We start from the raw sequence: 15,728 nt of genomic DNA on the forward strand, positions 1-15,728 counted from the left end.
GAAAATAAGAAAAGTCTGAAAAAAAAAAAAAAAAAAAAAAAAAAAAAACAACATTGAGGACATAGATACGAACTCTAAAGAAGATTTGCACTATAGAAAATGCCTAATGAATTTTGTTCTCCTTTTTCTTCTTGCTTCTTTTTCTTGTCATAGCTTCCATCTTCTTTAGCAATACAATCTGACTTCGTTTTTGCGCATTGAATTCGCTGAAAATGCCTTTCGGCCTCTACGGCTCGATTCCCTTCATGATCTCTCTCACATATCTCTCTCACGGTGATGGTTTTTTCTGGCGTGGGTCGTGGGTCTAGCGTGGGTCTGGTGGCGGCGTGGCGTGGAGGCCTGGTGGCGTGGTGTGGGTCTCTCTCACGGCGATGGGTCTCTGCGGCGATGTTCTGTTCTCTCACGGCGATGGGTTTGCTGAGTTATGGCTGAGTTATGGTTTTTTTTTTTTTTGGCTGAGTTGTGGTTGAATGAGCATGCTTGCTGATGGGTCTCTCACGGTGGTTGATGGGTTTGTTGATGGGTTTCGGGTTTAATGGGTTTTGGGATCGGTGGTTATGGGTTCCGATGGGTTCGTGCAGCGGTGGAGATCGGCGTGGGTTGTTACAAGGTCGTGCGTGGTGGTCCTGATGGGGTTCCGATGGGGATTGTTGCTGTGAGTTATGGTTTTTTTTTTTTTTTTGGCTGAGTTGTGGGTTCTGCATTCTGGTTCTTCTGGGTTTCTGGGTTCTGGGTTCTGGTTCTTTTCTGGGTCCTGGGTTTTCTTTTAATTCCGAATTAAAAAAAAAAGAGTAAAACGGCATGGTTTCAAGCATATATAACGGCAGCACTAACTGAGATATAACAGAACTTTAAATTGACAAAAATTGAAAGTTAGAGAACTGAATTGACAAAATTGAAAGATAGAGGACTGAAATGAAAAACGGTGAAAGTTAGAGGGTCAGTTTTGCGTTTTTGCCTACATCTAACAATTATAAAAATAAAAATAAAAATCATAAAAATAACACATATCTCTCTTAAATTTTTTTTTAAAATAATTTTTAAGGAGATATAATTGTATGAGTAAGATATTTCCTAAAAAATGTAAAGTTTCATTCTAATGTTATAACTCACGACCAAACTAATGAATATGTTTAGTTATTATATTACAACACACTTTATTACTATTAATAAATATTATAATTCCTATTGTAATCCTCATTCAGTGTACCAAACGTACCCTTATTACTTATAAGCAAAAAATATGTAATATATATTGCATTTAATTTTGCAAAACTCCTATTACACCACGCATTAACACATCACTCTGTTTCTTAACAAATTTTCTCATTTTGATAATATTAAATATAAACTAGTCTTTTCACACGCACTTCACACGTATGATAGAACTATTTTTTTTTTGGTTTAGTGTCATAATTTCTCATTCATAAGGTCATAGAGTTATCGATTCATAATATATGTAGTTAGAAAAGTACAATACACAATATAATTCAATTGAAAAAGTAGTATATAATGAACTAATTGAAGTTGCAAATCAACTTACGATGAAGGGCAGGACCAATTCTAATACCGGAGAAGCAAAATAATAATTCTCGTTGTTGAAAAATTATTATAGTTCTTTTGTTGTTGTACAACAATGAATTGAGACTTTACGACAATAAATATTGCATACCATTTTGGGAGAATAAACTCAGGTGTATGAACAATTATTAGAAGACGCTCCAAGGACAGGATTTTTTTTTTTTTTTTAATTTTTTTTTAAAGATGATGGAAGAAGCAGAACTGCGAGTAGGAAGGGCAATGGGAGAGATATAAGATGTAGTTATTGAATTTGGATAGAAGTAGGAAATAGTGGATAGACAAGCAAGCTGTAGGTTTTTTTTTTTTTTTTTTTTTTTTTTTTAACCGTGGGTTGGCAATATGGATAATAGTGTGTTTTGAATTTTACAGTTGTGTGGCCTATTTTTAAGGGCAAGGGACGTTAGCAAGAAACATTAACTGGGTGTAGGTTTTTTTTTTTTTTTTCTTCATTAAATTATTAAATTTAAATTACTTATATACCCTAAGTTATTTATTTGTCTACAGAAATGTTTTGTAAAGATTAGGGGTTAACTTTCTGAATTTAGTCATCACATAACCAATAAGTAATTAACTTTCTAAATCATCTTAATATGGAAAAATAAATATTAATATCTACACAATAATTTGCATAGGGATTAATATATTTTTCAATCTCAAAAAAGACTTAGGGGTGTGATGAGTGTTAAGCGTTTGAGGTGAAATAATTTTATGTGATGTGAGTTTTTTTTTTTTTTTTTTTGTTAGGAATTGTAGGTGGGTAGCCAGCCTTTCTTATTTTTGGTTAGAAACGTGGGGTAGTGGAGCTAGGAAGTGGGAAGTGTGAGGGTAGTGGGAAAATTTTAATTGATTTACCATTTTATCCTTATTTCTCTCTTTAAGGAATAAGAATAAATTAATTAAATTAGGAGTATTTTTAACAGTAAAAAATACAATAATTAACTTTCCAAATTCTCTTAATATATACAAATAATGAAGGTTGGACTATCCTCATGGGCACACAACCAAGGCCAAGGAATGCAGCAAAGGCCAAGGCAGCCCCCATGGGCATGCTGCCAAGGTCAAGGCAGCCTATGGGCACGCAACTAAAGCCAAGGCATGTAGTAGCCAAGGCAGCCCTATGGGCACGCAACCAATTTTAATTTATTGTCTTTTCAGTTTTCTTCTCTTCATATGTCATAGGTTAAAAATATCTCTTAAAAAAAAAAAGTTTTCTTCCCCTGCATTCTTCCAATTCTTCCTCTACATTATTCCAAGGTGACTCTACTATATAGGCACATGAGACAATTGCCTAAGGCCCCAAAGTATTAACCAATAAAGGATGTATCTTTACTTATAAGATTATTAATTAAGCCCCCATTAGTTAATAGATAAAAAAATAATGTCTTAAAAATGAAGGAGCTAAAACAAGCTACCCATCTAATAAATGATTTGGTAATGAATATGATTGGTAACTCTAACAAATGATTTTTTTTATTGGTATCACATCACTTTTGTTAAAATAAATAAATAAATAAATAAATAATAAAAACATAGTAAAAAAATTTCTCTTTATTTAATGTATAACTAACGGTTGGTTTTCTTTGCGAGAATAGAGTGTAGAACTCAGACTTCCACACGCAAGTCAAAAGCTAGAAAATCACTCACTCTCTCTATTAATAAAAAAATAAAAATGAAATAGGGAGATAAAAACCATGTAGTTATGGTCCAGTGTGGAATGTAAGTATGGCCTATGTTTCACCAAGCAATGGTCTTCTTTGAAAGAAATCGTATTGAAAAGTAATTTGTATGGAATTTATAACACTTCTATTATCGAGTGTTCCCGATCATCTTAAGATATTTTTTCTTACTATTCTTGTAAAAATTGTTGATAATAAACTGGTTATATAGCTAAACAAATTGAATAGAACGAATCTATTTATTTATTGAATTACAAATCAAGAGGACTCTCACAATATCAGACCGAGAGAGGAAAATATTAATTTCATGAAAATGCCTCTGCACATGCGTATAGCGTGTGATGAGACCAATAAATCTATTAATATCTTTGGACTGTACATGGTAAACAACAAATTCGTTTTTCCTCATTTTTTTTCTAGTTTAATTGGTGGGCTTGTCCCAAGTTACCACCAACTCCAAACGTACCAAAAAGAGCCGAGTAACCCCAATGCAAGCATTTCGTAAGCCCTGTCATCAGCCTTGTTGAGGAATATCAAAAATAGGCCAAGCCTACAGGGACAGCCAGTCGGCACAACAATTTCCCTCTTGGATAAGGGAACTGTAGCAATCGCATTGTCTTCTAATCAAATCTCTACAAGCACTAACCAGCCCCCTTTCGAGATCAAAACTCCAGTATGCTTAAAAAGTTGAAAATTGAAACTCATCAGAATTGAGAAGCTCATAAAAATCAAGCCAATGTACTCTCAACGTATTCCATTGCCTTTCTTTTTACAGATTCAATCCTTTCTTCATCCCCATGAGACTTCTCATACTCAAGATACTTCTTGAAAAAGAACTGCAAATCCAAACAATGAAACACCCATGTAAAACAATAAAAGAGGCAAGGCCAAAAGATTTGTATAGATTATATAGATTGTACATACTTTCATCTTTTTAGTCGGGAGGCTCAAACTGATTGCCCTCTCAAAGAGTGCACGTATCACATCCGCATCTCCAAGCCGAATCTCCTGCCAAGTTTAGCACAAGAATGTATGTTAGACACATCCCAACAATAAAAGAAAATAAAATGATATATGTTGAGAAGGAAAATTTACTTGATCAAGATAGATGCTCCACAAGTCTGTTCTCTTTGGGTATTCCCGCAAAATTCCTTCAAACATGGACCGTCCTCTGTCAGGAACCCCGCATTTGAATTCAAGGATAGCTGTCTGTGAGATGAACTTGATATGCTTATGCCGGGGAAGGCTTAATAAAGCACGATTCACAACAGGCTGGATCGCATCCTGTGTTTGCTTCAAGATCCTTTGCACCCGTCTTAACCAAACCTGAAATTTCATAAAATATAAAATTTAAATATTTAAATAAAGGAAAGAAAATTATTGTAGGAAACACTAAATGTACCTTGCAGGAATGCTTGTACTTCTTGACCATTTTGTCAAGAAGCTCATCAGTTAATTTATGTTGCTCAGTCCTCTCATACATTCCCAGGAGTGCTAGATGGACCTTTTTGGGATCGTTATACTGCAAAGCTCTTTGGAATACTTTCCTAACAGCCTCCTGAAGAGAACAAAAATAACAACAGTAACTCCATATGCAACTTAGTGAGAATGAAAGCAAGAAGAAATAAAAAGGTTGTCATCATTCTTGTACCTCTGGAGGATTTCCATATTCATTTTCCAAATTAAAATAAGCCACCCAAATATTGAGCTTCTCATTCTCTTCTCGAATGTTAATTATCTGCAAAGCCCTTCAAAAAGCAAAGAGCAAAATTAGAGTTGAGGTACATGTAGAGCACATATAAGGAAAATACAATAATACTCTACCACACATTTCCAGAAAAAGCTACTATTGTCAATTACATGTATCTTGTTTATTCAACTATAGTCTCACCAATCCTTTCCCCAGGGAGTGAGGGAAAAAAAGAGGGGGCAAGGGAAAGACACAAAAGGAAGAAAAAAGCTGCTCCTATCAAAAGCATGAAACCAAATAACTAAACTGCCTACTCTATTTGCCTGTTCTTTAACATTCTAGTAATGGATGGAGCTAGAAGGTCTTTACCATTTTTTTCTATTGGTAAAGACCCCACTCACCACCCAATTCTAACGGGGGGAGGACGGATCATTTAATCTAGTGATCTTTGGAGAACACTTCTGGAAAATCAAAAGGCTAGTGGTCATTTTGCTAGTCAATCTTGAATATTTATAAAACTGTTTAGGAAGCAGTACCCACAAAAGGCAACCTGTTTTTTGGCTAACATGAAAAACTTTACCACATAAGTTTCTGTCACTAATGTGAATAGTTGATACAGAACTCATGAACCAAAAGGTTCACATGCTTCCTTTTCATCACACAGGGCAATTCAATTGAACCCAGCAGGACCAACTACATGAGATAACACTAAAAGAGGGTAGGTCCAACTTTACCCTCTTGGTGGAGGCACCCCCTATCAGGGAGATAGTCAGTTTCAGATAAGTAATTGCATGAGTCCAGCACCTATGTCCGAAAACCAAAGGGCAACAAGCAAAATAGCTCAAATAATACCTTTCAGCAATAGAACGGGCTTTCTCGACATCGGCCATAGAGAGCATGAAGGCCATGTACTTTATCCAAACAAAACTGCTATTAGGAGAGCTTCTAACCAGTTTCTCAAATTCATCAGCAGTTCTTGGTATATCGTTCTCTAGTAGTCTTTCCTCAGCAGCCCTAATTTCTTGCTCCCTGATCAGTTTTGAAGTTAAAATGAGTTAAAACTTGAAAATAAAGAACTAGCCCTTTGAAAACAAAGGACCAGGAACTGGATTAGTGTAAGAATTGAAATAACCTCTCCTCCTTCGCTTTTTTCTTGGGGCGTCTCTTGTTCTTTTCATTTATGGTGTCTGCCTCATCAATTTGCGCTTGATTTGAACTGACTAAATTATCCATATCAGGTTGATCTATGTCATCAAGACTGACCTCAAGTGGAGGAATAGAAGCCCTTGATTCTACTTGTGCAAGAACCAGGCAGTCACCATTTTCACCTTCAATATCCATATTTTGGAGCCCAATCAAACTGCTACCTGGAAACGTTACCAACCTGGTGTCATCAATAGAACCATTTTCTCTTGTGGCTTCATCAGACTCTTGTTTTGAAGGTAGTTCAATATCATCATTGTCCTCAATATAAGCATTTTTCATTCCAAGAGATATTCTGTGTCTTTGTTCATCCACCTGATAAAGAGGTCAAAATATAGAAGATCAATGTGCAAGGACATCACCGACCAAGTAATATAACCATTAAAATCTCCATGAAATCAGAGTATTCTTCAGTTGCACAATGTTACAGAGTAAGACAACAAATATATGACCAGTCCAATAAGGTCTAAAATGAGGTTGAACAACCCATTCACCGCCAATCAAAACTAACAAATCAGCCATAATATAATTTAAAGATAAAATATCATATCCATTTTCAGTGATGGCCAAAATGAGGGAGAGAAAACTTCAACAGTTCTTCATGAGCAATATGTTTACCTTTAAAATCTTTGCTGTCACACTCTCTCCGACTCTGTATTTAGTTTCAATGTTGTCAATATGATCATTTGAAAGCTCTGACACATGGCATAATCCAACCTAGCCAAAGAAAGAGCACAAACACAAATTAAATACGAATTCAGAACGCATATATAACAATTTCAAGCTAAACCAAGGACTTAAAAATGCAGATTTTTCAGTTAAAAAAATCATAAAGAGAAAATACAAGCACTTGTATGTGATTTAAAATTAACAAGGTGCACCACCAACTTAAAATAATCATGATAAGCAAGATTGGTAGGCTGGTAAACAACAGTTTGTGAAGTAACCATCATGCCTGGGACATTCCTAGCATAAGCCCAAAAAACTTACTCAGTTACCAAATATAACATGTTAACACATAGCTTAAAGAAAAAACTATGTTCCTACAAAAATCCCCAGGCTTGGCCATTCTAGAAAGAACTATGAAAAGTAACTCTTTCTGATAATTATGATTTAAGTGAATAATTTATTCCTTACCAAATTTGTGTTGTCAATTGTGATAAACAAACCATATGATTCAATTCGCTTAATCCTCCCAGAAATAATATCTCCCACATGGAGAGTTCTCAAATCATTAATTTCAGATTTTCGTGCCCTGCTTGCGCCCAATGTCTTCAAGGTGACTTCAACTCGCTTTGATAAAGGCTCCACAGACAGCACCCTGCATTCAAGCTTCTTAGTACATTACTGCATCTATTCCGACCTCTACAAATCATTTTGACAATCAAGTAAAAAGATAAACAATGACTTACCTGCCAATTAGAAGCTTTCCAACAGGAAAATCTTTTTCAGGGTTGTCAACAAACCCATCAGATAAATTTGAGAGGAGAATTTTGGCATCAATCTTCCGGGAAAGCAAAATGAAACATCCTTTTGATGTAACATTCTTCACATAACCCTATTAGATCCAGGAAATAAATTTGCTAAGCTGCTAGGAAGCTTAAATCCCACATATGAAACAAATATTGCCACCAGTTGCCAAAAATATTAGACAACCTCAATTTTTAGCATCCTAAAGCTGAGCAGTACAATACACTGCAAATTATTTTTGGTTAAACTTAACTCATTGAACAAAGAATTCATAATGGACCATTATCAAATGCTTGGAACATAACTAACACATAAACCCAGAAAAACAAGCTGAGACATTTTGATAAATACAAAAGAATACAAAATTAAACAAGAAATTAAGAAGTGCATGTTGATTATTCACAGTAAAGGTCCCAACTTCTGCCAACCCAGCCTGGTCCTCCAATTATTTATTAGTCCTCTATTTTTCATTTGGGAATAACTAGTCCTCCTAGCATGCTATAGACAATCTGATTAGCTACATGTAATTAAGATAATGGAGACAAAGAGTACGAACTCAAGTACTTCTCAGAAAAGGGGCATCCTATGATAGTATGCTGCAAACACACTAATTGTAGATACCAATATCTTCTAATTTGCAATCAAGAAAATGCACCAGAAATTGAGGCTGTTAGGTCATTGCAATCTCTAATTTAAACTTTAAGGTACTAAGTCATGAGAAGAGACAGCTAGTAAAGAGAAAGTAAAAGTAATTATCTTAGGGCATGAATTTTTTTATTTAAAAAAAAAAAAATCAGTACCTGTACAACCATATTTGGATGAAGTTCCTCAATCTGTTCAACATGTTTGCAAGCAGGATGCCTGCAAATTATCAAACATTACTGTGTTTAAATAAACAAGTATAATAAGTAAAACCATTAGAGAACCACAATTTTAATATCTTATTACGTGAAAGAGACAAAAGAACCCAAAGCTCTAAGAATCCCCAAATGTAAGGGAGAGAAAAATAATTAAATGCAAACCCACTTAGTAGAATCAATAATTATTGAAATAAGCCACATCTAAGCAGATTGTCATTTGATGAATGATAATTTTTCTGAATTACAAATAAAGCTCAGTCCTGAAAAAGATAACTTTACCATTGCTGATAGCAAACTTAGAAAAGGTAAAGTCCATAATCAATGCAACTCACACGTCACACTTGAAACCAAGAGCAAGGAATTTGATAAGCTTCATTATGAATACCCATTAATTTTTTTTGATAGGTAAATTATTGATGTGGTAAATTTATGAATACCCATTAATAGTTCAAAGCAGATAGTTTCCATAAAAGTACTGGACATAAAAAGCTTCTCATTTTCCGATATTATTATAGAATTTTTACAAATACCACCTTTGAAATTTGATGTAAGTGTCAATTTGATCCCTGAACATTCAATCTAAACAATTAACCTCATACACATTAGTTTTGTGACAAATCAAACCTTTTGTTACTATTTGCCATTTAAGCCAACGGATTTACTTGACATAATGTGCACATAGTAATAATAGCATTTCAAATTATTGATGATGTGACAAGAACCATCTGCACATTATGTGATAAATTCTTATCTTTAAAGTAAAATAGTAGTAGAAGGCTCAATTTGTCACCAGCATAAATGTGTAGCCAAGGACCATATAGACACTCACATCAAAGTTCAAGGGTCAAATTAATCTTGATAAATGATTGAGATACTAAGTATTTTGAGTTAATCAAATAACAACCCAACAAATGAGAAATCAAACCGAACAAATTAGATTGATTAAAATTGAATTGGTTTGCACCAAAAAACAATCAGGCTTACTGCATTTTTATGTATAGCTTCATAAGGAGATGGTAAATTTAATAATTTAACCTACCTCCCACATAACTGTTATGTAATTTAGGTATTAGGAGATAGTAAATTTAATCATTTAACCACATAATTCTAACAATAACAATGTAAACTTGTAATTTTGAAGATGCAAATAGTAATCACACAACTTACAGTGTGTTGGAGATTTCTGCAGAAGACTGACTAGGCGTGCCATCTAAAGAAAAACGTAATGACAAATCCACATGAGTGGTTCCTTTGACAGAGCGGCTGACTTCAAGCACCTTGCATTTGACAAATTGCCCTTCATGGTATCCAGATAATGGGTCAGGCACCAATGACTCTGTAAGTTCCGTATAATGAACTCTACCATACAATTGAGGACCGATTTGCACAATCAATCCACCGACACCAGAAAGTATTTTTGATACTCTACCACCTACAATATCTCCTTCATTAATATGAGCTCCACATTTCTCATTCACATGATTATCCACTTCTAAATCTTCACGGTTAACATGTCCTTTAGAGAGAGCAAATGGACTTAGAACCAATCGTAATAGCTTTTTCTCTTTGTTAATACTTAAAACATGTCCAGAAACAGCTTTCCCCACTTGAAAGCGTTTCTGAAATTCTTTCAGTTCACTAGGCTCACATGCACTGTCAAGAATAAATAATTGAGCTCTCACATCTCGAGATATAGCAACCCAGACCCATTCACTATCCACTTTAAACACATAGCCAGTGATGCATTGTCCAATTGAAAAATCAACGTCTTCAGTCATAAGTTTGTCCCCTATGTCAGAGGAACCTGTATTGAAATTGCAACTCAGATCTCATGTGTGATAAACTTTATGAACATGGATGCAAAAAATGAAGAACATTTTTTTAAGTATTGCACTTTGGGGGGGGGGGGGGGGAGATAGCAACAACAACAACACTTTGGAGTACATTGACCACTAAACAAGAAAAAACATGAGGAACAGCCCTGCAAGATTAATATGTCCATAAACATTTATATATAGATGAAAGTGTATACATTAAGAATTTTTTCATGGAGCTGATGAAGGTATGATATCACAGATCTGGGTTAAGCCATACACAATGTCTTTAGCTCCAGGAAATTATAATTGTCTCAGCTACTGAAGAGGGGGTGGGGAGGAGAGAGAAGGTCTAAGTGTTTGTAATGGAATTAAACCAAAAAACAATACATAAAGCCTCAAGCATACACCTTGACAACTATCCAGCAAGTAACAAATAGCAACGGGATCAAATTCTTTTCCCAGGCTGATAATGTATGCATTTGGGAATTAAGCCTCGTAACAAAATTTGTTGACATTATAATGGGAATAGAATGTTATACCCCAGAAATTGGCACATGGCACAAGCCATACAATACTTTATACTCCAAATGCCACACAAGTAGCTAAAATGCTAATTAAGAAAATTAGAGCCAAAACAGGAAATTTTGGTACTGCAAATGGATGCCAGACAAGATCAAATGGGTGATAAAGGGGAAAATTCAACAAAAGGAATAGGTTTAAAACAGACAACTAGAAGGAATTTAGTATAAATTCTTTACCTGTAAGCATTTTAGGTTTCAAGGACAGCTCCCATTGATAGTTTCTTTTATCTGATCGATTAGCTTTTGAGACAATCCTTGCAGTAACTGTTTGCCCAATCCTAAAGTTACTAAACGGATCTTCCAAAACATTATCATCATTCACCTGCCCACAGGACTAATTAGAATCATTCATGACAAGCCAATTATGAAATGAAGAACAGGTATGCAAAGGCTGAGCATATAAATATCTCAAATTGCTTAACAACCATACCTCTGTTATATGTACTCTTCCATGAAAACCAATTCCAAATTTCAATTTTAGTTCAAGAGACTTAATTTCTGTAATCTGAAAAGAAATAACAGGTAATAAAGTAAGCAAATAAGTAGCCCAACTCAGTCAAAATATATCCAATCAAACAAACCACTAAAAACAAAAGAAAAATAGAAACTCCACATAGTTCTATTCAGTTATGATTTTTTAACATATAAACATGATTAAGATATCACAGATACGCTAAAGTATCTACCTCTGCCTGAACCAGAGATCCCACTTTATAGCTAGACTTCTTTTTGGCTCTTTTGGAACTGGATGTCTCACTGGCTTCACTCATAGATTTAAGAAGCAAAAGCAACCTCCCAGATGTTGAAGGGCTTGGAAGAGCCATTACTGTGGCAATGACACTGCAACAGGAAAACAAACTCAAGTTGCTTAAACTAATTGTAAAGCATCAATCACCAAGAAATAGACAGGTTGTATTTTTTGAAAAAATATATCTTAATTAGTAATGATTGCAATTAAACAACTAGTCATACAAAATGAAACAAATTAAAGTTATACAAAGACTGAAAAGAATCAACATATTTTATAGAATGACATGGACACGTGGACATTTAAGGAGAGTCCCCCTTTTCAAACCATTATGTGATTGAAATTTAGAGTAAAGGAATAAATACAGAGAACTCAGAAGTCTTTGAAGAGTCTCTGGCCAATTTGCATGGCCATATGGGGCAGGAAAACTATATGAACATAGACAAAGTTTTCCTACTAGTTTGTAGGAAATGGCTACAAACTCCCACTAAAAAATTAAAATGGATACATATTTTGAAAATCTAACTATTAGATTACATGTTCTTTATGTTCTTAACATTTTTTTTGATAAATAACGGAATTGTATTAATTAAAAGCCCAAGTACACTGGGGGTGTACAAAGAAAACAATACATCAAACAGAAAAATTACAAAGATCTAGCATTTCTAAAACATTAGAACAAGAGAAGAGATTAAAGGAAGAACTCCACTCTAGCAAGGTGTGAAGAAGAAGAGATTTAATTTCTGGAATAGACCGTTCCTTTCCTTCGAAACATCTTGAGTTCCGTTCTCGCCAAATACACCATAGGACACAATGAGGGACAGCCCTCCATAAATCAATGCTCCGACACCACCAAATGAACCTTGCCAACTCGAAAATAAATCTAAGACACCACTCGGCATAACCCATTGAAGACCAAATAGAGCCCACACCATAGACCATAGTTCATAAGCAATAGGACAATGAAGAAGAAGATGATTCACCGATTCCCCACTCATTTACACATATAGCACCAATCTACAACGGCTACACCCTTATACCATAATTTTCAGTAGTCAAAATCTTACCTAAGGAGGCAGTCCAAGAGAAGAAAGCAACCTTAGTAGGGACCTTAGACCGCCACACAGGCTTCCAAGGGAAAGAAATGTCTAGAGTAGAGGAAAGAGAGAGATAGAACTCACTCACTTTAAAATTCTTATTCCCAGTTGGTTTCCAGCAAAGTTGTCCTGACCTTCACCATTAAGGGGCATTAAATTGATAAGATCAAGAAAAGTGTAAAAATGCTCTGTTTCCCAATCTTGGGGAGCTCTAGAAAAAAGAAGATCCCAGTGAAGCCTTTGGTTAGGAAAGGACATAACATCTGCAATAGAAGACTCCTTATTACAACTAATATTATAGAGTTCCGGAAAAGCCTCCCGGAGGGTGCAACTCCCATACCACACATGATGCCAAAATTTAATTCTATCACCAACACCAACCTCAAAATGAATGGATTTTGAAAAGGCTGTCCAGCCTTGTCTGATGGTTCTCCAAAGACTAACACCATAAGGATTAGAGACTTCTTTTGTACACCAACCTCTCCAATCATTCCCATATTTAGCCTCAATAACCCGCCTCCAAAGATGGGTTGTCTCTCTTCCATATCTCCACAACAATATATTTCAATGATTTGAAAGTGAGGAAAATCAGATACCTGGTTTAATAATAAAGAATTTTGAAGTTCAAACTAAACCTTTTTTGTTATTTACTTCTCGTTTTGGTGTTTAGTTTCTTCAAGTCAGTTGTGTCTCTTAAGCGGTTAGGGCTTTTATATTATCTTAAAATATATAATGGATAAGATCGTTTAGTTATCAAATATATAGGAGAGAGTAAATGCATTTGTAAAATTGTCTACTGGTTGGCATTTTTGTACTTTCTTAATTACGGTGACTGTAAACTCTGGGCATGTGGTAGTATGCTTTATTTCTTATAATTTTGATACAACTGAGAAGTTTACCTCTGCTTTTGATCCCAGAAACTAAGAATCAATGGGCACGTGATGATCCTGCTTTTGTTGTGATCTGCAGCTTTCTGTTGACAGTTGCAACATTGGCTTATTGTGCTGCGTAAGTTTCCAGCTACTTGCTTTCTCTGGCTAGTATTTTTGTGCAACAAAGTAGTGACAGAAATATCACTTTGGGAAAGTGAGTTACTCATTTGTTTAGCTGATTGAGATCTATAAACGTAGGAAAGATGTTCATATTACAATCTGATGCAAGAATGTGTAGATTTCAGCATTTTATTTGGATTTAATGGTTGTGGTTTGAATTAAAATGGTCAAGTATTTGGTAGCAATGGGTTTTTTGAACGAAACCAAGGCTTTTTAGTAAGCTTGATGTAGTGTGAACAGCTTTGGTTAACTGCAAAAGCACATTTCAGATCTTGCTTTTCTGATTTTAGGAAGAATAAGGAAAACAACTTTTGGCCCTTGTAGCAAAGTAATATTTTTACACTTTTTTATAAGCATGCCTAGGGTCAATCTGTTATGAGTTGCAGATTATGGGGGTAATAGTTTGTCTATAATTTGTCAACTGAAAGAGAAAAATAAAAGAGGGGGGGGGGGGGGGGGGGGGGGGGTAGGGGGAANGGGGGGGGTGGGGGGATAAGGTGTAAACACTCACGCTTTAAGAAAGAGGGCAGTACACCCACAAAGGACCTCCAAAGCTGCTGCAAATTTCTCTTTGTTCTTTGAAAAAATTGATAGATTAAGTTGCTTTACATTTAGCAGTGGGCACTCCTTATTTAATAGGACTAGGAATTTTTTTTAATAGAAACTACAGAAGACCAAATGTAAAGATTTGGCACACAACTAGTCTCAATATACGGGCCATTGATACAGTGCAGACAAGGTAAACCAAGAGAATTACCACCTAAGTATCCCCCCAACCCAAAAAAACAAGAACAAAAGCCACACACACACAAAAATGTATGAAAATTTGTGACCCTATAATATTCATATGCACTTTCAATGTAGTTTTTTTTTTTAATCCAAGTCTCAAGATGAATTATCAAAATAAATAAATAAAGTCTCACGATTTATTTTTATAATGTAATAAAGGTATTTTTTTAATAGAATAGATTACTTCACGGTCACAATGATGAGCACACCATAACCTAAAAAAATTACAAAAACAATTAGCACAAAACTTAAGTGATTCTATGAAATATAGAATGGTTTTTGGACCAAGCAATGATGCCAAACTGATTCTTTTATCCATTATCCTCAGAATTATGGTTATCTTATTTCACTCCTACAATGTCAACATCAACATAAAGGGACAAAGTTCCAGATGTATGATGAGTGTGTCCCAAACTGATTCATCCTCCCAAATGAAAGGCCAGCCATCCTCATTGTAACCCCTGTTGGACCCCAAAAGTTCTAAATACCAGGCTTCATAAGTCATAGGCTATATCACAATGAATCAACAAATGGTTTATTGTCTCTCCATTGCACTAGCACATGCAGCACCATTCAACTAAGGTAATCCTTGCTTGATAAGATTATCACAAGTCCCCTAGTCTGCTGTCCAAAAAAAGAGTGAGACCTTCTTAGGGCTTTACACACAAAACACTCTTCTAGGGAAAAGAATGAGCTGGTGCACCTTGGATAGCCTCATGATTAGAGCCAACTTTTAAACCACCATTCCCTTTCAATATCCATATCGTCTCATCACATCCTTCCACATAGGAATATTGGAGTGTAGAAGATCCATGAAAGAATTGACTGACTCTCAACTCCCTAACATGAAATCCTCTTTGAAATCTCACTCTCCAAACACAACCTTCCCATCCTATTGGGCTATCAATGACTGAATGGATTGAGGCATTCCAATCAAGTGAGCAAGCATATGGCCAGGGTACAACTCTTTTAGAGAATGACTCCCCATTCCATGCATCATGCCAAAACTTTACACGAATGCCGTCCCCCACCTCAAACAATATGTATTGTTGCAAAGTGCCCCATCCTGCCCTTCAAAACTTCTCCAAGGATACACCCAAGAGGTCCCCTAGCTAAACTCAAAGTCCAACCACCCTATTCCTTTCCATATTTTGTAGCAATAAA

At 35.3% G+C, this 15,728-nt stretch overlaps 1 protein-coding gene across 1 annotated transcript in view; it reads right to left on the reverse strand.

The window, feature by feature from the left end:
• Window positions 1-3,477: 3,477 nt before the first annotated feature.
• Window positions 3,478-15,728, reverse strand: part of LOC112012170 (rRNA biogenesis protein RRP5) — a 32,065-nt gene continuing 19,814 nt past the window's right edge. The window contains exons 16-30 of the mRNA XM_065776194.1: window positions 11,565-11,718; window positions 11,309-11,383; window positions 11,056-11,200; window positions 9,648-10,284; window positions 8,421-8,481; window positions 7,563-7,708; window positions 7,288-7,471; window positions 6,769-6,867; window positions 6,080-6,465; window positions 5,800-5,976; window positions 4,909-5,005; window positions 4,660-4,815; window positions 4,353-4,583; window positions 4,182-4,265; window positions 3,478-4,093 (exon numbers count right to left, since the gene is read on the reverse strand). Coding sequence (XP_065632266.1) covers window positions 3,986-4,093; window positions 4,182-4,265; window positions 4,353-4,583; window positions 4,660-4,815; window positions 4,909-5,005; window positions 5,800-5,976; window positions 6,080-6,465; window positions 6,769-6,867; window positions 7,288-7,471; window positions 7,563-7,708; window positions 8,421-8,481; window positions 9,648-10,284; window positions 11,056-11,200; window positions 11,309-11,383; window positions 11,565-11,718 — 2,740 coding nt within the window. The 3' untranslated portion in view covers window positions 3,478-3,985. The remainder of the gene's footprint in view (window positions 4,094-4,181; window positions 4,266-4,352; window positions 4,584-4,659; window positions 4,816-4,908; window positions 5,006-5,799; window positions 5,977-6,079; window positions 6,466-6,768; window positions 6,868-7,287; window positions 7,472-7,562; window positions 7,709-8,420; window positions 8,482-9,647; window positions 10,285-11,055; window positions 11,201-11,308; window positions 11,384-11,564; window positions 11,719-15,728) is intronic.

Source organism: Quercus suber, unplaced genomic scaffold (genome assembly GCF_002906115.3).
Source record: "Quercus suber isolate HL8 unplaced genomic scaffold, Cork oak 2.0 scaffold_130, whole genome shotgun sequence".
In the NCBI taxonomy this organism is placed as follows: domain Eukaryota; kingdom Viridiplantae; phylum Streptophyta; class Magnoliopsida; order Fagales; family Fagaceae; genus Quercus; species Quercus suber.